The sequence below is a fragment of the Haemorhous mexicanus genome, chromosome 1, assembly GCF_027477595.1.
Source record: "Haemorhous mexicanus isolate bHaeMex1 chromosome 1, bHaeMex1.pri, whole genome shotgun sequence".
Lineage (NCBI taxonomy): Eukaryota > Metazoa > Chordata > Aves > Passeriformes > Fringillidae > Haemorhous > Haemorhous mexicanus.
In genome coordinates, this window is record NC_082341.1 from 155,342,749 (window position 1) to 155,366,363 (window position 23,615).

The 23,615-nt window shown below is 42.1% G+C and overlaps 1 protein-coding gene across 5 annotated transcripts in view; it reads right to left on the bottom strand.

Annotated features, from left to right (window-relative positions):
• TSNARE1 (t-SNARE domain containing 1) overlaps nt 1–23,615 on the bottom strand; it is a 450,161-nt gene that overhangs the window by 227,495 nt on the left and 199,051 nt on the right. For all 5 annotated transcript variants that reach the window (XM_059867827.1, XM_059867836.1, XM_059867801.1 and 2 more), the window contains 3 exons: nt 19,262–19,352; nt 15,810–15,884; nt 13,751–13,807 (listed from right to left, as the gene is read on the bottom strand). In XM_059867827.1, coding sequence (XP_059723810.1) covers nt 13,751–13,807; nt 15,810–15,884; nt 19,262–19,352 — 223 coding nt within the window. The remainder of the gene's footprint in view (nt 1–13,750; nt 13,808–15,809; nt 15,885–19,261; nt 19,353–23,615) is intronic.

The window sequence follows — 23,615 nt, forward strand, 5'->3', positions numbered from 1 at the left end:
GTGAGCATTGCACACATCCTGAAGTCACAGGCATTTTTCCAAGAGGAGCTATCATGGCTCAGTTGTCCTGGATATGTGTCATCATTGGCAACTCCATCCTGCCAACCAAAATGTGTGGATTGTGAGGATGGAGATATTCTTCTCTTCCAGTCTCATCCTGTCATGCAGTGACAGTGCCCAGTCCAACACTCCTCAGAAGAACTTGGCTGTCTCTGAAAGAAATTTGAGCCCTTCCACCCTGACTTATTTTAAATATGCCTGGTAGGTCTCATGAGTAATGCACCTACACAAAGAGATCTCAGAAACGTACAGATTGTGCGGGAACATAAATTTTGACTGAGCAAGTGATGAATAGAATTCAGAGCAACATCCTCAGATTTTGGGCAAAGAACATATAATCATTCAGTGGTGTTTGCGAAACACGTCAGGCTCTGTCAGGAAGAAGGGTTATAAATAAATGTGAGGGAGATACTTTAATAATGCTATTTCATATACACTCAATAATGAGCTTTAATTATTTCTTTGGGTTTCTTTCTTCTTTCACTGTAGTGGATGAGTCAAACCCAGATGTGTAATGAAACTCATACTGGCATCACAGCATTTTCTTTAGAGGTGGCTGAAAGAGCTCTATGGATCAGCTGTCAAATCATTTCTCCTCCCATGGGGTTTCCTTCATGCGTCTCACCCAGCATTAAATTCCTCCACATATGGTATGAGTGAATCATAGCACAAGGAATTTTCTTGATGGAAAAGATTTTGCAGACAAGCAGTCTTCTCACATCACTGGTCCTGAAATGAAGCCAAAGTCATCTTTATCATAGGCAGTGGAGCAACCTGCCAAGAGGAACCAGTTGCCATGGTATGTAAGGCTATAACATCTACAACTTTGCATTCTGAAACTATGAAAACTAATTTAGAGCTTATCAGTAACCTCATCACCAAATATTTGCAGCAGAGAACGAGGAGATTGATTTGTTTCCTGCTGTGATGCTGGGAATTAACAGAGGATATCAAAAGGAAAGCTCTGAGGTGTTAAATGTAATGATGTGGATAAATATGAAATATCCCACCAATTCCTTGGCTTTTCAGTAGAAACTCAGGGAAATGAACAGAGGAAGGTGCCACATCACTCCTTTTGCAAAATGACTTCCTGTCAGCCTCGGCAATGACTACACGACTCTCTTGAAGAGGAAATCTCCCTGAAATACTTTCATTCTCCCTTCCACCTTTCCTGCTCTATAAGTGAGGAAAATGACAACACAAACTTATTGAAAGAAACAGGATGCTCCCCAGATCCCCCCACTGTGAAGACACCCTGGCCCAATTCCTCTCCTCAGAGACAGGAGTGTTCAAACTCACTGAGGGGCTGCACAAAAGTGTCCGACTTCACTTGCCTGGTCTACTCCCAGTCCCATAGCCCATATTCCATGATGAACAGTGGACAAACAAACCCAGGAAACACATCAATTCTGCATGCAAAAAGTCCTTGCACTTGGCAGCTACTCAACCTATTCCTCCTCATAAACACACCCAGAACCACCAATTTCCATTTCCTTCTGAGAATCATGAAAAAAATTAGAACGAAAGAAAAAACAGAACAAAAACCCCAAGACAGAGGAAGACAGAGAGCCCTGGCAGGAGCTGTGGAACTGTGGAGAGATGAACCTGTGCTGGATCAGTTTTACTGGTGTGACAGACCCCGTGGAAGGGCCCCACTCTGGAGGAGGATGAGGAAGAAAAGAGAAGCAGAGACAACTTGTGATGAACTGGTCCCACTTCCCTCCCCCTTCCCCCCATGATGCTGGTGGGGAGGAGGTGGAGAATTCAGGAGTGGGTTTTCCTGGGAAGAAGGGAGGGGTACGGGAGAGATGTTTTAAGATCCAGTTTTATTTCTCATTATCCTACTCTGATTTAATTGGTAAGAAATTAAACTAATTTCTCCACATTGAGCCTGCTTTGCCTGTGACAGTAACTGGTGAGTGATTTCTTCTTGTCCTTATCTTGACCCAAAAGCCTTTCACTACATTTTGTGTCCCCTGATCAGCTGAGGGGGTGACAGAGCAGCTTTGGTGGGCACTGCTATCAAGCCAGGGGCAACATGCCACAAATGGGGATGGGTTCTTTCCCCTATAGACAGAAACACCTCAGTTTGCAAAATGTTTGTGATCTGCAGGGGCATCTACTAAAATTCAGCGTTGTGAGGTTTCCCAACTCACCTCCTATTTCAAGCCTTATGTACAATCACCAGTTTGTAAACAAAGAAGCAATTCCAAATAAAGCAGTTCCAAAAATAGCCCACACAGCTCCATTCAACACTTTCAAAAACCTTTGTTTTGGTGGTCAGTTAATAATTTGCAATGTTTTCCAGCTCCTCACAGCTTAGAAGAGGAAAAAACAGCACTGGTGAGCTCTGGGACTGAAGAGGGCACAGGGGGAGAGTCAAGAAGGCAAAAGGATGATTAAAGGGATTTTGTGTGAACTCAAGTCTACAATGGGTCAGTGCCTGCAGGCTTGGAAGCAACAAGCAGTGTAAGGAGAAGAAAAAGGTTTTTCTAACACTGGATGTCATCAAGCTCAAAATAAAATGCACCTCAAAATAAACAGGATTGGTGTAGGACAAGGAAACAAATGACATCCCATATACGAAGAACGCATCTCGGTAAAATGAGTCCCTTTGGGTAGAAACATATAAAAACATATTTAAAAAAAATTAAAGGCAGATGCCAAAATATTTAAATAAAAAATACAGTTGTCTATAATGAAAAACTCTCTCTCATACCCCACTTTTTCCAGGCTGGGACTGCCTGGCAGCTCTGACCGGGCAGGCAGGTGTCCAACAGATCTCCACCATTTGCTATCACCTTGACCTGCTCTCACCCATGAGCTGAGGTTTCTTGTTCATTTAAATAATTTTGAACCTTTTAAACTCCAAAATAGCAAATTAACACTACCCCATGCTACACCAGAAGTGGGTCACCCTCTGCCATTTATTTATAGATGGCCTTCCAGACCCTACTGGGCCTAAGGCAGATGTGCTGATGAGCAAGACCTGTGCTCACCTTTGGGTGCCAAAATTACATGAACTGGGTAGGGAGAGGACCTGCACAGCTCTGTGGACTTTACTAAAGATCAAAACCAGACTAAAACCTGCCAAAATCACAGCAGATGTGACCTAAAACTCAAATTCCTCCTCCCTAGGAACCTCAGAAGTTATACACAAAATTTATACACAAAATCATTAATATTATATTAATAATATACTTATTTAAATTCTATTTAATGTTTGTTCTCCTTAGTACAGAGAAGGGGACGTGGAACAAATTTCCACAACTGAGCAAGGTATTCTCTCTTCAACAGACACACAAAACATCCTGTTTCACCCCAACTCTTTACAGAGTCTGTTCTCATCTCAGTGATTCATCAGGGCTTCCCTGACACCGTTTTCATCCGAGCAGTGTAAAACCCAGCTCCTGCATCCGACCAGTCCTGTGCCAGCAGATGGCACTCCAAAGCGTGCAGCATCCACAGCCTCCCTCACCCCACTCCCAGCAGCTGCTGGAAAAGGTGCTCTTTTGGTTTTTTTTCCCCGTGCCTGGCTCTTCAGTGGTGTTTTTAATCATGTTTAAAAAGAGGGGTCAAGTTAGGAGCTCCCGCCACAGGGCCATGAAACTTCCCAGTGATCAGCTTCCAGAAGAGGTCACTATGTCCTGCTGCACATAAAAGCCACATTCCCATTCTCTTTCCTTAAATCATCTAACCAGTTACAAACTGCTGGGCACAGAAAGGGAGAAAACACCTTCCTCACTCACCAGAAATCAACTGTGATTTCCTTACTCACGAGAAATAAACAAGAAGATGGTTTTATTTTTTTTTAAATTTTGTTTGCTGGATGTTTTTTTGGGTTTTTTTAGGGCAATCATCTGTGTTTCTCAGCACATCACTGCTGAGCTCTGCATGTGAATGTAACCCAATACAGAAAGGAGAAAGGGAAGGGAAAATCCTTTTTAAAGCAAGAAATGTAGCAGATTAAGAGATTCAATTGCTTCAAGTGTAATATTGAGTTAAGGTTTCAGGAATCACCTCATTCAGGACTTTGCAGACTCAGTGAAGGTAGAAAACAAAACACTGAGACTTTTCATTTCAGCCAAGTGAGGTGTGCAAACCACAGCTCACAAAAAATCCAGGGCTTGCATGGATTGGAAATGATCTCTGGCTTTGCCCCATGGAAAACTGGGTTCATGGAAAGAAACATTCACAGTTCCATCCAGTTTTTCCACACTGCCACTGTAGGATTCTCCATGGCAGTCTTCGTGCCAAGGAAGAACTTGGGAACCCCTTATCTGTGAGTCTGGCTAACAACTTGGGAAGCTGCACAAAACAGAGCAGAAGATCAACTTCCATTTCCCATGGGGAAGAACTTTCCTTGCTCTACCATTCCCAGCTCCCTTCCAGCATCTGGAGAAGAGAGGAGTGAGACAAGAGGTGAGATTGAGACCTTAGCAGGGAAAAAGCCCTCTTGCACCAAACCAAATTAATCCACTGGAGTGACCTAATGCTCATCCCAGGGTACCACGTGGTAGCACAGCTTTAATTAAAGCAGATTAACGAAGGGAACACTGCAAAGCTTTACTGTGTTTTACTGCAGGGGCCACAGCGAGATGCAGTCCTGTCAAGTCACTGCTGAAGTGACAAACTGCCCATCTGAGCACCCACAGGAGGAGAAGATCTGTGGTGGCATGGCTGCAACACTTCCCCCAGGATTAATTAAGAGCTTACAGGGATGAGCTGGGACAAGGGTGATGCTCAGCAGGTACCAACCACACAAGCTGGATCTGCTCCCAACAGTGGCTGTGACGAGCAACACTCATAACTCAGTTTTTTCATTCATAGAAACCACAGAATAACTCAAATTAGAGAGGAGCCCTGAGGACCATCAAGTCCAACACCTTGCCATTCTTATCCACAAAAGCATATCAGGGAATTTTCATCAGGGTTTGCTCATGGCTCTGAACCATCATCTCATTTCATTTTTGGGACAATTGGGTGAAAAAGTCTCTTAAATCTAAGGGAATTGTTTGCTTTAGAGGCATCTTCTCAAATCAACAAGTCTGTGAGATTGCAGTGGAGAACCTCCATCTGTGTTTAGGTGAACACATTTATTTTATTTATCACACAGGCTGTTGCTATCAGCTCAGAAATAATACTTGAAATGTTATCTGCACCACATGGCTTATCCTACAGAACCTGTTGTGTTTTATAATGACACTATATATAAATGATGTCTCTGATGTATGTCCAGCTTTATGAGTTAGCTCCAAAGGAATTTCCTGGATTATCATTAAAAGTGAGGATGAAACTCTATAACAAACCAGCACGTCACTGGAAGTACATCACTTGGCAAAAAACCCACAAATTTGGGTTACAGTTTTCAGCTAAGGAACAGAATAAAGAATCAGAATTAAAAGTGTGATTCTGTGTTTCCTCATGTTTTCATAAACCAGAAATATTTGTGACCAATTCAAAGAGCCTGAGCAACTTGGTCTGGTGAAAGATGTCCCTGTCCATGGCAGGAGGTTGGAATAATATGGTTTTTAAGGTCCCTTCCCACTCAAATAAATCCATGAGTCTAAGATTCCATTGGTGAGATGAGGTATAGGGGAGGCAACATCACTGCCTTCTACATAGGAGGAAAAGGGGTTTATATTATTTGGTTTTATAGTGAATATAACTTTGTTTATTTAGACCTTGAAAACTAATAAGATGTGCCCTAGAAAGGTCAATAAATATCCTTGTTGTCTTCACCCTGGTGCAGCAAGGGTTAATCTATTTCCAAACACATTTTTTAGTGGGAAAATACCATTGCTGTCCCCATTTAATCATGTGATAAATGCAGCCATCAAAGTGGGTTTAGAAGAATACAATTTCCTTCCTTTCAATAATTCATCTCCACAGGGGGGTTTAAATGTATTAAATAACACTGCACTCACTTTGGAGCAAGGTGACACACTCAGTAAGATTTCACATTTGTTACTCCAGTTGCTGCATGTGATCTTTGCCAAGGCAAAAGTCAATTTAGACTCTTGCAGTGCACCTTAGGGAGGGTGGGGTTGAAGGAAGGGAGGTGGATGGGGTTACATGAGCAGCCCCCTCACTCCAGCAGAAACCACTTCCACTGGGCAGAACTATATAATTATGCTTCTTAAAAAAAAAAGTCATATACAAGGGAGTCAAGCCCATAAAGTGAACAAAATTCAAGCTTTTAATTCATTTTTTTAATAATTATAGTACTGCCATGGTGGCCATGCATGTCCTGCAGATCCAGCCTAATTTTCATCAGCTCTGGGATCTTGGCCTGTGCTTGCTCTCCTCTCCAGCTGCTGTCACACAGATCTGACAGAGCTGCCAGAGGTGACCCTCACTGCCCAGAAAAGCTGCATGCAAGGACAAAGCTCTCTGAGCAAGGTGAGTGTCCATCCAGCTGCCACTGCATTTACAGTTATATTTAATTTTATTTTTTTATTTGTATTTATTTATATTGATGTAAGCATACATCAGTACACATATATATTTATAGATAGACAAATCTGTGCCAGCAGTGCTGACTGCAACCATGAACTGCCCACACTCACTGGGTAAAAAGCAATGCTCAGGAGGAAAGAGGATTGAGAATTCCTTGAGACCACGTCTGAATCTCATATAATGGGTGAGAAATGCTTTTTTTTGAATGAACCTGATGTGGCAGGAGATGTGCATTTGCAGCATTCTTTAAATTTAGGGGCTGACGGTACTTAAGGGGGTAGAAAGGCTGGAGAGGGATTTTTTGCAAGGGTATGGAGTGGTAAGACATGGGGGAATGGCTTTAAGCTGAAGAAGGGTAGATTTAGATTGGATATTTGGAAGAAATTCCTCCCTGTGAGGGTGGGGGAGGCCCTGGCACAGGTTGCCCAGAGAAGCTGTGGCTGCCCCATCCCTGGAAACGTTCCAGGCCAGATTGGATGGAGCTTGGAGCAACCTGGGCTGGTGGAAGTTGTTCCTGCCCGTGGCAGGGGGTTTTAAACAGATGATTTTTAATGTTCCTTCCAGTCCAAACCATTCTGTTACTCCAGGAGACACAAGCACAGCAACCACTCAGGCAGCCACCTCACGCAGTGGGGAAAAATACATTATAGAGCTGTCTCTGGCTACGGAAGAGCAGCAACACGGGCACCAGCTGAGTGATCTGTCCCAGCCCCTGGGCACAATATGGATTTTTTTCCCTGTCAAAGTGCTCTCTCCCATCAGCAAGGCTGGCTCATGGCTGTGTTTTCACCGTGTGGCCCCAAACGCCTCCACGCGACCCCGGTGTCACCGTTCCCCCAGCAGAGCCCTCCCAGCAGGGGCTGTGCCAGCGAGGGGTGACAGCAAAGTGTCTGCCAGGATTTGGGAGCATAAAAGCAAGTGGTTGCAGGGCTGGGGGCGAGGCTGGCACATTCCAGACAAAACAAGGCTTTGGTTTGTGGCTCCAGCAGTGAGTCAGAGCTGGGCTAGAGGAGCCAGCGGAGCTGCTCTGGAGGAGGCTTGGTACAAAAGAGCCCCTTCCCTCTCCTTCATCCTCTGCCCACACAGAAGCCTCTGTCCTTTCTCACTCACACAAAAGGAAAAAAAAAAAAAAAATGAAAAGAAGAAAAACACACAGGGGAACAAACAAACTGAAAAAAAAAAAACCCTTAACTAACCAAAACCCAGCTAGTGAAAACTCAGTTCTTTGCCTGTGTGCTGATAGGGGCAGCTGCAGTCTCTGGTTCTATCAGCAGACACAGGCAAAGTGGGCTGGTCCCTTGAAAGGCACTTGGTTGAGGATTGCCAAGGAAAATCCACAATGTTCATGTTGTTCAGGCAATTTAGGAAATGGCAAGCTCCCCCCAAGCCTGATGATATATATTCCTTTATTTAAAAAGGTTTTGTCTTTTCTCACTTTTCTTCTCTTGTAGGATAAGGAGATTGGAATGCTACTGGAAGCTCATACCTCCAGCTTTTGACAATTCCTTCAAGTAAAGCTGCAGTAGCATTTGGGGTGGCTCTTACATGTGTTTACTGAAGCCCAGAGCATTCCTGGTGTCCCATAAAACCCGGCACCACCAGCATCCAGAACCCGAGTGTTTTCCCAAGGGCTCTGGAGCAGGATTCTTCATTTTAAGTTTTACAGCTCAAAAATGCTGCCTCTCTGACAAAAGGGGAGTTTAATGGTTACTTAGAGAAGTTCTGTGCCTAAACAGCCCACTGGAAATTTTTTTCAAGATCGTAGGCATGATGAGAAGAAAAGACCTTCCCTTCCCAGACACACTGGAAGCAGAGCAAGAATACTTTGGGACATTCAGAATAGATTCCACCTCCCTTGAAAATACAGGGAACAAATTAAAAGATTATGTGTGAATCTATTTCCATCCACTTATTAAATCCCTTTATGAGAATCTATTTATCTACCCCCAAAGAGGCAGAAAAAGAAAAGAAAATACTTAAATTTTCTTAAGAAAATTGCTTTAATGACTGCCTTAAAAAAACCCAAACCCTTTAAAACCAAACAAAAGCCCACACTTGAGTAAAGTCAAGAAAAAAATAACTGTGTGATTTAAATGCTCCATATTGACAACCCTAGGAACAGGGGAGTGGGTTGATTACAATATGGCTTTTAAAGGATGCACAGTCATTTAAAACAAAGTTGACATTATTGAAATAACACTTTTTACAGAAGTAGCTGCATCCCAAACGACCTTGAAAAGACACAGCAATTACTACCACACATGCAAGATAAATTATCACCAAAGCTAAGGCTTGATTTCCTGAGATACAGCAGCCAGACTGGAACATTAGGAACTGGGATGAGTTCTGAGATAAGATGGTAGAGTCAATAAGACAAATGTGTAAATAAAAAGCTCCATTTGTTGGGGCAAAAGCTGTATTTCAATCGTGAGAAATTAGATTTTGCATTTCAGGGAAATACACACCACGTCCTCTCACAAATGTGGAAGCTGGTTTCAAACATGAGGAGCATCAGCAGCATCTATTTAAAAACTCGTCATTAATTATTGTTCAAAATAAGCTGTTGGTGTTGGCTTAGCCTGAGAGATCCTCAAGGTGGCACAGTCTTGTAGCTGTGCTTATACAACACCTACCATGACAAGGGCCTGGTAAAAATAGAAGCCCAAATAACCAAAGTCATTACACACTCACATAGATATATGCAGCTTATGCAGACATTACTGCCAAAAAAAGTTATTCTTCCATAAAGCCAAGGACTGGATCTTGCTGCCCCCAAAATGAGAATTTTACTCTAATCACATAAAAAGAACAACTTCATAAACACAGGAAGAAAGGGAGAAATGATGCTTCTTGTGGGAAGGAAGTCCATTTAAAGACAAAATAAATGCAGTCAGGAGGAAAAGAAAAAAAAAAAAAAACAACTTGTATATGCAAATAGACATTTATTACCCATTTCTCTACTCCTAAGAAATATAATTTACTGACCTTTGAGAGATGGGTCAAATAGGCCCATAGAATAAGAAACAAAGGCATCTTTTTGGCAACTGCCATGTTCCAAAGTAGTAATTATCCTTTCCTCCCTCCATGAGCAGCAGGAAATGAAGAGGGATGCCATTACACCATGACAATTACTGTAATTTTAATTTCTAAATATTGCTAGGAAAGTTTCCTCAAAAAAAAAAAAAATCTGTTCAGAATTTTGATGTGGTTTTAGATAAAAACTCATTCCCCAGCTAACACAGAGCTATGCTTCCCCTCCTCCCACTCACTTGGGGGAGCCACCCACAAAGTCTGCAGGGTGAGAAAAACCCACTTTCCTCCCCATTAGTGAGAAGAGAGAATTGCAGAGAATCACAGAATGGGTTGGGTTGGAAGGGACCTTCAAGATCATCTTGTCCAACCCCTGCCATGGGCAGGGCCACCTTCCCCTACCCCAGGTTGCTCCAAGCCCCATCACTTGAACTTGCTCAACCATGGGCACAAAACCAGATTTTATCTGAAGCAGATGATGTTGGATGCACAATAGCTATATTTTTAAAAATTTAAAACCAAGGATTCTTTTCATCTCCTGTGCTCAGAGACATTATTTGCTCTGTTGTGGATTTTTCACAGTCTACCATAAATCATTTTAATTCTATGGATAATCAATTCTGTGTTATTAGATTTCCATATTATATCCAGTTGTTGCACTGTGGGATGGGTTTCACCCTAGAGGACATGTCTGGTCAGCTGTCCAGCCTCTCCCTCACTGACCACACTGTCCCAGGCTCCAGGGGACACCTGAAATCCTCACACTCCTACACTGGGCTCTGCCTGGGAGGAGGAGTTTGCACCTTGGTGCATCTGTTCAGGAGAAGAAGTGGCATTTGAATCCCATCTGCCCCAAAAATAACCAGGAGCAGAGGCAACCATATCCCCACATCCTGTCTCTGCTGTAGGCTGCACCAGCAATTCCCATAAATTGGAAACTAGCTTTCAAAATTCCCCTTAATGAGCCTTTTGTGGTCTCCTTTTGTCACCAGTAGATGAAAATTTGAGATTACTCTCACAGATTCAAGGGAAAGGGCTTTTTTTCCTTTTTTTATTAATTGTTGCCCCAAGACACATTCAACAATCATCATTTAGTGTAGTAAAAAAATATGTCTTCCAATATATGCACCTATAGAACTCCATTGATTTGTCTATACACAAACACATTCCTACAAACATATATTTGATTAAGAATTTATATAACTTCAGGCTTCAAGGAGTTTTGGATCAATGCCTTTATTTTGCCTTTATAAACAAATAAACTCAATTAAAGAGTACTTACAACAAGCCACAATGGGCAGGAAACTAATTTTCCCAAGGCTTGCCATGGCAATTTTTACCTGTTACATGGGTCTAGGGAATCAATTACTCCCTAAAGGGAAATTATTAGGGCTTGTGTTACTCAACATCTCACCTTTCCCACTCACCAGTGGGAGAAAAGTACAGGGACAGGCATCCAGGAAAACGGGTATTCTTCAGACCTCTTACAATTTTCTGTAATAAATTAAAGTATAAATAAAAGAGAACAAAGCCCTGCAGGCAAGCAGTGTTTGAATCAAGGCTGGATCTGCACCAAGTCACTATGCAGCTTCACAAGGCTCATAAATCAGCTCTCCTGAACATATGTAGTATTTTGCATTACTCTATAGGGTGTTAACTTTAATGCCTTAATATATTCACATAGTGGTCAGGTTACAGTTCCTGTGGGAACAATATATTTGTATGTCCTGGCCAATCTGCTGCTGGAAAAATAATAATAATAAGTTAAAACTATCCACAGAACCACATTGCCTTCAGCAGGTTTTATACCTTTCATTTTTCTCATTTCTGTACTTGAGGGAGGAAGAAGAGAAGATGTGTGAAGCTGCAGACATACAGGGAAGCTGAAGCAGATGAGAATTAATTTTCATCCCTTTTTTGCATGAAGGCTCATGTGTCCCCAGCCCAAGAAAATGCCACTGCATGAAAAAGATTTGCTCTTGGGTGTGATCAAGCCTTTTTCTGAGTCAGAACCCTCTCAGCCAGGACATGCTACAACCTCCTTTTCATAATGCACCAAAACCACTTCACCTGCAAGCGACAGCTACAAGGAGAAACAACCTGAGCTGATCCACTTCAACCCAATTTCTACTCATTCTGCCTGACCCCCACAAACTGATCCTGCTACAAGCTCCCAGTGGTTGCATTCCTACCTGGTTTAGGCAAAGTGGGTTGTCTCTGTCCCATTCTTCCTCCACCTCCTTTTTCCCCAACCCCACCATTAGTGACATAAAGATTTGAGTATTTTTTGTCTGCCATCCTATTTTTTTTTCCCATATTAAAACTCTGTTTGCTTCAAAAGAAAGTTGGTTTTGGAGTCATCGAGAAATTTCAACGCACCAAACCAGCTGGTTTCATCCAGGCTTGCTCCCAGTGCCAACAACTGGCAGTAATTACCATTTTTCATTCTGTTTGCACTGGTTAATGGCCAGCAGTGTCCCACATCCTGTGGAGCAGCCATGGCCATGGTAGTTCCAGCCATGGTAGTCCAGGCAGGAACAGAGCTGTTCCCTTCCCTGCAACCCACTCCACCAACAGCTGTCAAACAAAACTGGTTAAAAGCCCAAGAAGTGATGCAATACAGATGGCATGAAAACAAATCAAAGTTAATTAGCACAAAATGACCCAATAAATGTTTATTGTATGTAGGATTTGACCACAGTTACAAGATGTGTTATTTATGCCCCTGCTCAGCACAGATCACCAGCTGGTGGACAAAACCAGACTGTTAATTTTTATAAACACAGAGCTGAAAAGCAACATCTGTGCACAATCTCTCCACAGGTAGCAGAGGGAACCCTCACTCTGGATGAAGGAATTCATCAGCCCTTTGGTACCTAAATTTCATTTCACTGACACCTACTAAGCAACAAGGTCTAAGGCAGAATTGTAATTGCCTGAAACGTAGTTAATATTAAAGCTTTGGTCCATTGATCTGCACTAATGATGAGGTTTTCAGTGGCACCATTTCACTCTTTTTTACAGAGAATCAAAAATTCAAAGTTACAAAGTACAACTATTTCTTACATACATTAAAGGAAGTTGTTAAGAAGAAGTTAAGAAAACCAGGTGGCACAAGGTAGGGAGAGAAAACTCATTAGGAAAGCAGACAACCTGCTGACTGTCCCTTAAATGATAAAAAGTATCAAAAATATCAGAAATAATCACTGAAATTAGACAGTGTTCTGGGTTTTGGTGGCACACTTTCAGCTGCAAATGCCTACAAGTTTTTTAGCATGTAAGATTTAAGAGGCCAAACTAATCTCTGTTGAACCCTTTCTTCAGCCAAAGGATCTCCTGGCATCAAAACCCTCTTGGAAATCTGTGGAGATTTCTTAAACACATACACACATACTATAGATAATAAATCTATAGTATTTTGCATTACTATTTATGAAAGACTACACATTTTTCTGTATATATACATATACATTTACATTAAAATATCTTTATAGTCTTAATAATTTGCATATGTTCACTGGCACAGATGCATCTAATTATATTTTTATATATATTCACACGCATATACATATGAAACTGAATAGTTGCATCATATATGGATAATCAGGGTATATATGAACATGTACACACAAATTAGAATAAATACATATACTCTGATTCTATTTAGTATTTGTTCATTGAAAAATTTCCTAATATGGGCTAAAAAGAAGAAAAAGGCTCAATTTGCAAATGCATATAGTAGTTAACCACAGTGCAGTATAACCAAAGAAAGCAGAATACCTAATCCCTCTTAAAACTGGGGACAGGTTTGATAAAAACTCTTCTTAATTTCTTCTATAAAATTGTCCTTGGGATGTGATTTCACCACACCTACAAGCCCAGCTTCCAGGAAAAGGGGGTGTAGGACTGCTTTTTGATATATTTCATAGCAGACAAAACTCCCCTCAAGAAAGGAAAAACAGTCCCACGAGGACAGAAAAGCAGAGAATAATTAAACAGGTCTTACATAAGTCTTTCTTCCTGAGTCCTGTTATCTTCCCCCTCCAAAGACATCACACATCTCTATTGGAAAATCACCTCCCTGGCTCCAGTGTGGGCAGTGGAGGAGCTCCAAGCTCTTCAGCATCATTCGTGGGGTTAGAAAACAGCTTTTTTTTAGCACTGTACTTACCTTCAAACACAGACACACATGTGAACTCACCTGTTTGGTGCTTCTCTGCCCAGTAGGAAGCAAAGATTTGGATTTCTCTGCTATTTTCTGTTAAAAGGAAAAGAAAAAAAAAAAAAAAGAGGGAAAATGGCTGAGAAGAGTCCAAATATTTAGGGAAGGAGTCATATGAGGCTATTTTCTTCCACTTTCTAAAGAAAAGGACAAAGAGAAAGCTCTTACTCTTTAGAAAAAACAAGGCAGTATAAAAGCATTGAAAACTTCAGTCTTGCAGGCATTAAAAGTCTTCAAAGCTTCCAGAATGACAAGGTTATCAAAACTGAAACAGGCATTTAGGGAATGACAGCCAGGACGTGGATAAGTAGCAATTTATCACTCAGATTGTTTTCCTGAGGCAGCCGGGCATTCACAAACTGCAGTGGTTAATTTTGGCACTCCTGAATTGATGACAGTTTTTAAAATAAAAGAAATCCAATCCTGTACAGTTCAGATGAACATTATTGTACTCATGAACATTAGGGGGGAAAAAAAGCATAAAAAAGATGTGTGTGTGTGTGTGTGTCTGTGTGTGTGTGTGTGTGTGTGTGTGTGTGTGCATGTGGGTGGAGCTCTTTACCCAAATAATTCCAACTTCTCATTTAACACATAAAATAATTTTATTTAAAGACCCCACACTCAGTTGCTTGAATAGAACAGGTAAATAATTTAAAATATGAGGCAGCACTAGAGATGATGCAATTCCATTACACAACAGACATGCTGTTGAACTGCAATTTCATGTACACCTATTTATTTATTTAATTTTTAAGGCACAGGCAGCAAGTGCTGGGAAATCAATCAGTCCAGAGTGTTTCTAATAGAGACACATTATTAAGTGCATGCTGCCAGCCAAATTTCATTACACCTCTATAATTACAATATATCCTTCCCATTGTTGCAGGCATGCGTCAGACTCATTACAGTGATATACCAAAGCCACCAGAGTTTGCCCAGGTTGTATTTTCATTAATCCAGATATATCTCCTGTGCTCTGCCAGGGAGGGAGGCAGTTTGGGGATGCTAAATTCAAGTCATTACTACAGTGTTTAAAAGCAAAGCAAATCTGCTCATCAGCAGAGCCTCCCCAGGGTAAGGAGGGTGAGCAAGAAGCAAATGAAGGAACTGGAGTTCAGGTTTTGTTTGTTTTATTAAACAGCTTGATCTTGGTGACAGATCCCTGTTGGAAAAAATCTTCCATAAAATTCCAACAGATCCCAACCACAAGATGTGCCTGGAAACTTTCTGGCACAGCCAAACAGCAAAGCAGAGAGAGAAGGTGGGGTAACACTTGAATTATCCGTGCTGCCTGCACATTTTCTGCAAGCAGAAAAGGGGAACTGGGCAATCCCCTCTCCCCTGAGAGGGGAGGAACACCAAAATAATGTCATGGCTTAGCCAGGGGAAATACTTCCCCCTCAACTCAGCACTGGGGAGGCCACACCTCAAATCCTGGGGTCAGTTTTGGGCCACCCACAAGGAGAAGGGCATTGAGGGGCTGGAGGAGAGAATGGAGCTGAGGAAGATCTGATGAGGAGTAGCTGAGGGAGCTGGGGGGGCTCAGCCTGGAGAAAAGGAGGCTCAAGGGAGATCTCAGTCTCTACAACTCCCTGACAAGAGGGTGTAACCAGGTGAGGGTCAATGTCCATTCCCAGGGAACAAGGGACAGGACAAGAAGAAATGGCCTCAAGCTGCATAGGGGAGGTTTAGATTGGATATTTGGGAACATTTCTGCAGAGAAAAGCTTGTCAAGCACTGGAACAGGCTGCCCAGGGAAGTGGTGGAGACACCATCCCTGCAAGTGTTGAGTAAATGAGTGGATATGGCCCTTAAGGACATGGATCAGGTGCTGCTGGGTTGATGGTTGGATTCATGATCTTAAAAGTTTTTTTAGCCTAAATTCTATGACACTATGATTGCTTGACTGACAAGGAAAGAAAAGAGGGAGGAAACCATTCATTAGCAGCTCTGTGGAGATGCTCCAGGCTCTGAGGAATTGCACTTAACACATTCCCAGATTCCCAGATGGGGCAGAGGAAGCAGGAGGGACACTCACTTTCTGCACAGCTCCGTATCTCTGGATGGCATCTGAGAGTTGGTTCTTCAGCCTGTCCAGCTGAAGCCTTTCTTGCTGTATTGGGAAAAAAACAGAAGGCTCATTAGCAGGTCTGTCAGAGATAAATCCTGTAGTAGGCTCTGTCTGTGACCATGGGAAATTGTCCTGGTGGGAGACACCAAACAAATAAGGTGGGCACCAATAGTATCCTAAAAGAATCAGTCACACCAGGGCAGCCAGATGCACTAAGATTTTATTTTAGAAAATGTGATGCTTTGGTCTTCCAGGCCAGGTTAAATTAAAAATTGCCACTTTGGATATTCAAGATAGCACTGGAGAAAATATCTGAAGGAATCTTTCCATAAAAAGTTCTTTTTCCACAGGATAAATCATGATGGAGTTGATCACCTCATCTGGGAAATTTACAGGACTTGAAAAGTCAAACAGCCACAGCATCCTCTCTCCTTGGTCTGACTGTGAGAAACCAGCTTATCTTCATGTTTTCCAAAAGATGAACCCAAAAGTCACTGCCTCTATGCCTGGAGCTTGCTCCAGCAAGGTTTTAATCTATGTTTAAAAACCCCCTCAGTGCTAGAACCCCTGTTCTTGGAAGGAAGAGCACAGCCTGATGTAAGTATCCAACATGCTTCCAAATCTCTGCTCTCAGAGGGAATGACCAAACCCAAACAGTGCTCCTGGTGGGTTCAGATTGGGTGTTCTACACCCTGGATTTCAGATTTCACATATGCAGGAGCTCACATGGCCAGCTTTTACAGAGGGAAATGCTGCAAGGATGTGGGATGTCACTTTAAAGAACAAGTGGAAAGCAAAACCCAATCTACACTAAAGCTACTACTGAACAGAAATGTTCACTTTCCAGCCATTTCAGCTGTTTCAGAAAACTGCTTGGGATTAGAAAAGTAGATTTTATAAAACATGGGATAAACATTTTTAATTTTAATGGCAGTATTTTCACACACAGAAGAACATCCCAGTTCTTCATCTAAAGATTTAAAACCATTTTAGAGCAGGGCAAGTGTCATTATACCCATTCTACAGATAAAGGTCCATAAACCTTATGTTTGTTCCACATGCAAAATAAGATAAGATTGTCACCCTGGAGAGCAGATCTTATGCTCCAGCACTCACCCTTCCAAAAAATGGAATTCCAGCTCTACCTCTCTATTTACATCCTTTGAGGTTAGTTTGGAATGAAGCCCTAACAGAGCCTTTTTCCATCAGTCTCCTGCCTTGTGGCACACTGATCCACTTAGAGCAGCATCTTTGCTCCTGCAATACTATCAATTTGCTCAGCTGGGCATCCTGACTCCAATATCTCCAGCAGCACTTGGAGATTTATGGGAAGCCAGAGAAAGTCCCATATTGCATCTCATTGGCAGTGTGTTACTGGTGGAAAATAAGAAGAAAGGGGGAAAAAAAACCTTATTTTTTTTTTTTTTCTGTGTGTGGATGCAAAGCAGTCCACAGAAAAATGGATTGGTGAGGACTAACTATAAAATTCTGTAAGGCTTTTCATGCTGTGAGTAATTTTATGGGAGGAGAGTTTGCAGTGCTACCCAGATTCCCATGAGGGACTTACTGACCAGCAGCCAATATCCACCAGAACAATTTCTTCTGTGTAAGGGACAGTGGCTACAGGCTTTCTATCAAAATGTGTAGGTTTAATTACTAAAACTCTACTGTTAAAAAGAAAAATTTTAAAAAAAGAAATTAATTGACCAGTGAGCAGAAAAAAGTTATTATACAATGTAAAAGAGATCAGCAAGTTTATTCCTCATATTACTGAAATTATTTATGTGTCTATTTCCTTAGCTCTTAAATACTTTCCCTTCAACTTTCCATTTTCCTCCCCATGACAGTAAAACCTCTTCTCCTGAGAGTCCCCATGGGCTTCAAGGCCAAATAATGACATTCTTGTGTGGCACTGTAATTGAGTTTAATGTGACCTTGCCTGATTCCCCTTTGGACCCAATTTATGTCACAAAATAGAGCCTGGAGATCAGCACAAAAAAGAAAAAAAAAACCAAAAAGCCCAGATCCCCATATCTCCAAGGCAGCATCTTCTGTTTCATCAAGCTCAGATGTAATTATGCAAGAAAACAAAACAAAAAAAAAAAAACCAGTCCTTGCCATCCATCACTATTCAAAGCAATATGTTAAAATTATTTTTGTATTAATCTTAATATCTACATGTGGAAACAGTCATTCCAGGCTTCCCTCCCCATCCTCTGGAGTAGCCCATCACCCATTGATTTTTTTTTTTATGCAGGCTGAATTGCCCATGGTCCTTCACAGGTTACCAAGGCGGCCTTGGGTGATCCAAGTTTTAAATCCTTATCCCAACTGCCTGCTGGCAAGTGCCATAAATCCAGGCTGTAAAATCCACTTGGTCAGAGATGAGTTGTGTGTTTAGAGCAGCCTTATTTCTAGATGGAAGGGCAGTGAGAACAGAGGTGAAGTAATACAGGACTTTGGAAAACAGCAGGTAGTGAGTGAGTATAAAACATGAACTCAGGAAAGTTCCTGACTTAGAAACCATATGGATTCTGGAAGCAAGAGTGTAAGAGAAATCAAGTAGGATTGTCCTTATTTTCATTTCAGGTGCTGAATGTTATGTGGGTGAAAATTCTCCTTTAACTCTCACATTATCTGGATTCTGGTCCCCAGTGTTTGCTTGTGTTCTTGCCACAATGCACATCATGGGCCAAGTCAGCTCTAACATCTGGGGTTTAAAATCATTTTTGGAAGGTCCAAAACCTTCTGTTTGTCCAGTCCTTGCACTGGGAACAATGGGATGGGGATCATTCCTACCCTGTGACACTGATGCTGAGTTGAACCTAGAGATGACGGCCCAGTCAGCACACAAAACAGATGGGATTTTCTGGGATAAACTGGAATTCAGAGTGGAGTACATTCTAATTTAAAATCCTGCTCTGATCTGGCCACAGCCTGTATTTATCTACCCCCAAAGCTGCCTTTGCACTAGCACACAGCACTGAATCAGCATCATATCCAGATTTATTCCATGGCTTTGGCCTCTCCAGACACTTAACACCCTCCCAAACTCACCTGCACCCCAGAACTGAGTCTTTAACCTATGCCAAACTCATGTGATGTGACTCAGATGATTTCTGCAATATTTTCACCCAAACTGAGACCCTGAGATAGATATGAACTGGCCACAGGCTTTGCTGCTGAATTCTTGATTTCCAATTCAACACAATCCAGTTTTGGTAGGGGAACTGGTGTCTGCAGCTGCTTTCCCCTGGGTCATTTATAAGTGAAAACTACACTAGTTTGAGAGGAAAGGAAGTTATAGCAAGACACAGAGCTTAGCAGCTTTAGAGCACCCACCACCACTTTTATTTTCATTATTCCTCCTTCCACAAAACCCATCATTCTCCCCCAACAGCATCTTGACTGACACATACCCTGGATGAGCCTCTGACAACCTCAGACAGCTGCTTGATGGCTTTGGTGCTAGTCGTGATGGTTTTATTAGTCTCCTGCTGGGTGGCATGCCTGCAGAAGAGAAGAGATGATGGGAATTGCAATTGAAATTAATTGCATAATGAGACACTTGGAGAAATCTATCAAGCTGCGGAGCAATTGAGACAACACAACATCAGCAGCACATGGAGGCTCAGGAGGGCTGCAGGAGTCCTGGGTGTTGACCAGCAATGGAAGCCAGAAGGAAATACTGGGAAGGAGCTGCCCAAAATATTCTTCCTGCTGTCAGCACAAAGACAATGCCTGTGAGCCATTCAAAGGGAAGTGATGGGGTGAAAACAGGAGGGTGGACAGGGAACAAGGCCATCACAGATGGTTGGTACTGCAAATTTTCAAAGAAGGCTGTACAGCAAAAGGAGACAGGACTGGGGAGTTGCCTGATGGCTTGCACAGGAAAAATATTGCTCTCAGGAAAGAAATCTGCAATTGAGCAGGACAAATTTACTTACCCTGGTCATCTACCCCTCAATGACACAGTATCTGCAGGAAAGCACTGGGCATGTGAAGGTGCAGAGCTGCTTCACCAGCACTGAAACAGCCAGGAATGGAGCCAAACCAGTCACCCCTCCAGTCATAGGTGTCCCTCCCTTTTACACCCTAAATTCCAGCACCATTATTCCTCATAAGCACTGGTTGCTGGCCTTGCTCTTTGGGACCATACAAATGAATGGGAAGAGACATAAATGCTTCCCAAAGGTATTCATTAGCTCAGTCCAGTAGTTCTCAAGCTTTCTAAGGTCAACAGAGCACTCTCAGCTTCTAAGCTTCTCCAGAGAGCACTTCATATCCTTTCAGTCAGAAAGAAGTGGTTTTCCATGAGGTTTCATTCAAAACCTCAAGAAATACCTGGAAAAGACCTGGAGAAAATGATGTTTTTCTCCCTTAGAGGACACACATAAGCATGAGCCACAGTTGTATCAAAAAGACTCATTTGTCAGTGGTTGTTTTTTTTTTTTTTAGAGTGGTGAGATTTGAAGTGAATGGAGGTTCTTTGATTAAAAAAATGCCAAAATGTCTATTCATGGTCCTTTAGTCCTGAAGACCCATGGCTTGTCTCTCCAGCTCCTTCCTTTTTTTCTGTCAGTTCAGATGGAGAGCACTTCTATTGAGAGCTGGGTCAGCTCTTGCAGCACCTCCTTTAAAGATTAAGGCCACTCCACAAACAGCTTTTATCAAACACAACCTTAACTACAAAAACATTGAGACCTCTCTTGTTAAGATCTTAGTCCAAAGTTCTGCAGTTTTTTCCCCACTTTGATATTTTTGTGCAAACAGCTCAGCTGGGAAAGCTGTTTAGGATCATGGAACCATGGGATGGCCTGGGATGGAAAGGACCTCCAAGATCATCCATTTCCAACCCCCTGCCATGGACAAGGACACCTTCCAGTGGACCAAGTTTCTCCAAGCCCCATCCAACCTGGCCTTGGACACTTCCAGGGATGGGGCAGCCACAGCTTCTCTGGGCAACCTGTGCCAGGGCCTCACAAGTAAATAAAATTACACTTGAGTTCATACAAGGTACCTGCAAGTGAAAGCTTAGTACACATGAAGAGAACATCTCTTAGTTGCAGAATAGGAATTCAGGTGTGTGTCAAGGGTTGAACACACATAGAGAAGGTATGGACTCCTCTGGCACCATGCAAGAAGGAGAAATAATCCCATATAAAGACAAAACCATATCCAATAACAAGTTATTACCTCTATTTAAGATACAAATTAAGATACAATTTCTGTGTTAATTCATCAAAATGCACTTCATTTACTGATGATCCCAGGACTCGCCACGTCAGCTGAGCAAAAACATCACTTTTGATTTGAGATGGAAGAGGTCATATCTATCACAGACACATATTCCTCAGTGCCATTGCAAGAGAAGGAGCTGGGAATTGAATCCTGTCACGCTGCTAACATTGAGGAGTGCACAGTCAGTCTGATCCCCAGTCTCTTAATCAAGTATATCTTGCCACCAAATGCATGAATTCTACAAGCAGCAGATTCAAATCTCAGATTTCTATACCTAATTCCTCTTAATGGAAAGCAAGATGCTGGAGTTGACATCCATTTTGCAGACCTCATGAAATTATCTGCCCACAGAATAACTCAGGGATTTACATACCACTAATTCCCCATCCCCAAAGTAAAATGGCTTGTTAGGCTCTTGCATCTGATCCTTCCCAATCTCTAAAGTTAGATAAAGCCTTCTTCATTTGCATTGTAATGTAAATTTTATGTTAGATATCTTACGTAATAAATTCGTGCTGGGCATGAACTTTGCTGGAAAAATAAGTGGAAGCAAGAGTACAAACAATAAAAGTTCTACCTCTTAATTCAAAATGTACTTTAAACAACTTGCTGGTGCTTGATTTTGGCACTTCCCGCTATGTTGTCAGCACAATTAACTTCTTATTCTTCAGTCTGAGAGATGCGCTCAGGAATCAGACAATGATTGTATTTAATTTACATTAAATGCTATTAAGATCTCAATTTTAAAAAAAGCCATCTCAAAACATTACTTCCTGCAGTATTTTATTTTAATTTGTAATGGTAACAAGATATGTTGTTGTTGTTTTTATTAGTAGTATTAACAGCATTATTAGTATTATTATCTGTCTTTATATTCTGCTCCCCATGGAAGTGTGGAAGTTAATTAAAGGGGTGTCTCTCCTGAATAAAATTTCCTTCTCAAAAGAGTCCTCCACACAGCAGCAAGTTTATACTCCATCTGTGGAGCTGCCAAGTACCTAAAATAGAAATTCAGTAAAAGATTTACCTGTCTACAGCTCTGCTCTGAAAACAAACCCTGGCAGGGTGAACCCCAGACAGGGCATCTCTTAGGAGGGGTAACATCCCTTGCTGAGCATCTCTGCGTGCACAAACGCTGCAAAGACAAAGCACTAAATAATCCAGGGGATGCCAAACTGCTGCCTACGAGTTCCCCGTGGCTGCTGTTTCCTCTGCTGGAGGAGCATGGTCCAGTGAATCCCTGATCCCCAGCTGCTCACAGTTTGTTCTTTGAATGATCATCTCTCTAATTTATTTATTCAGTTTTAAAAGGAGCTCTGCCAAGAGGCAGATGCGGCGGCGGCTGCTCCCCTCCATCCACAGGGACACCGGGAAGGAGCTGAACTTCTGCCTCTGCTGCTTCTTTGAGACACTTGATGAATGGCCAAGTCAGTGGAAAAATAATCAGACCCCAAGTGCAACAGCAAACACCAGCAAGGGAGGGAGTTCTCTCTGCCTCACCGTGCCTGACGATACTTACAATGATCCCAAAGAGCTTCGTTTTCCAGCTCCATCAGGAAATGCCATTTCCACTCATAAAACAAGATACAGCTCATTTTATTTTCATCTGATCCCTAATGGAAGAGCAATAATGTGGTTTTTTGGGTACAGATCAAAGATACCTTTGCTGGAGTGGTTTGAATATAGTTAGATTCAGAATCCCCTTTTTTAGCACAGGGCAGCTGCACAGCAATGGAGTCGTTTTTGCACTTAAGAGTGGTCAAGTAGGATTGGCAAGAATTAAACCAGATAGCTCAGCATAACTCAAAACTTGTCTTTTTCACAAGCTGCTATAAAATTTACTGCAGTTTTCTTATCCAAAAAGACGTAAAAATCAGAGGACTTTGAGCAGAGCACTGAGCTGCAGGATCTGTGGCTTAAGCAGAAGTAGGTTGAGCAGCTGCATTTACATTTATTCCATTGCTGCTGGAGACAGAGATGCAAAAGGGAGTATCAAATATGCAGAGGGAGATTGGCACCACAGGATATCTCCTTCCTATCATACAGATGGATTCTGTGAAGGACTGGTGGCTGTGGGAACTGATAGCCCCCAGCTAACCTCAAATACAGGTAGATAAAACTTCATGCATTGCCCACATGGACAGGAATGGATCCTAAGGATTCTATTCCCATTTCTCCACCTAATAAAGCTGTTTAACTACAGAGAAAATCCAACACAGATTCTTTGTGGTTTGTGGAGATGGGGGCACCTGTAGCACAAAGTTCTGCCCTGGAATGTGGCCAAAAACCTTACACAATGCTCTATTGTCCAAGCTATTAGTGGTGGGCTGAGAGGGGCACCGTGTGCTGGGTTTTGGTGTTGAATTGCATTAAAACCCATCTGGCACACCAGCCTCAAACCAAAGCCCTGATAGTGAGGCAGAGATTTGGCACATGACTGGCAGTCAGCCCCTCCAAACTACAAAAGTCCGGTCCAGTTTTCACAGGGTGGGTTTTTCTAACATATTCTTCTTTGGAGTATGTGTGGACATT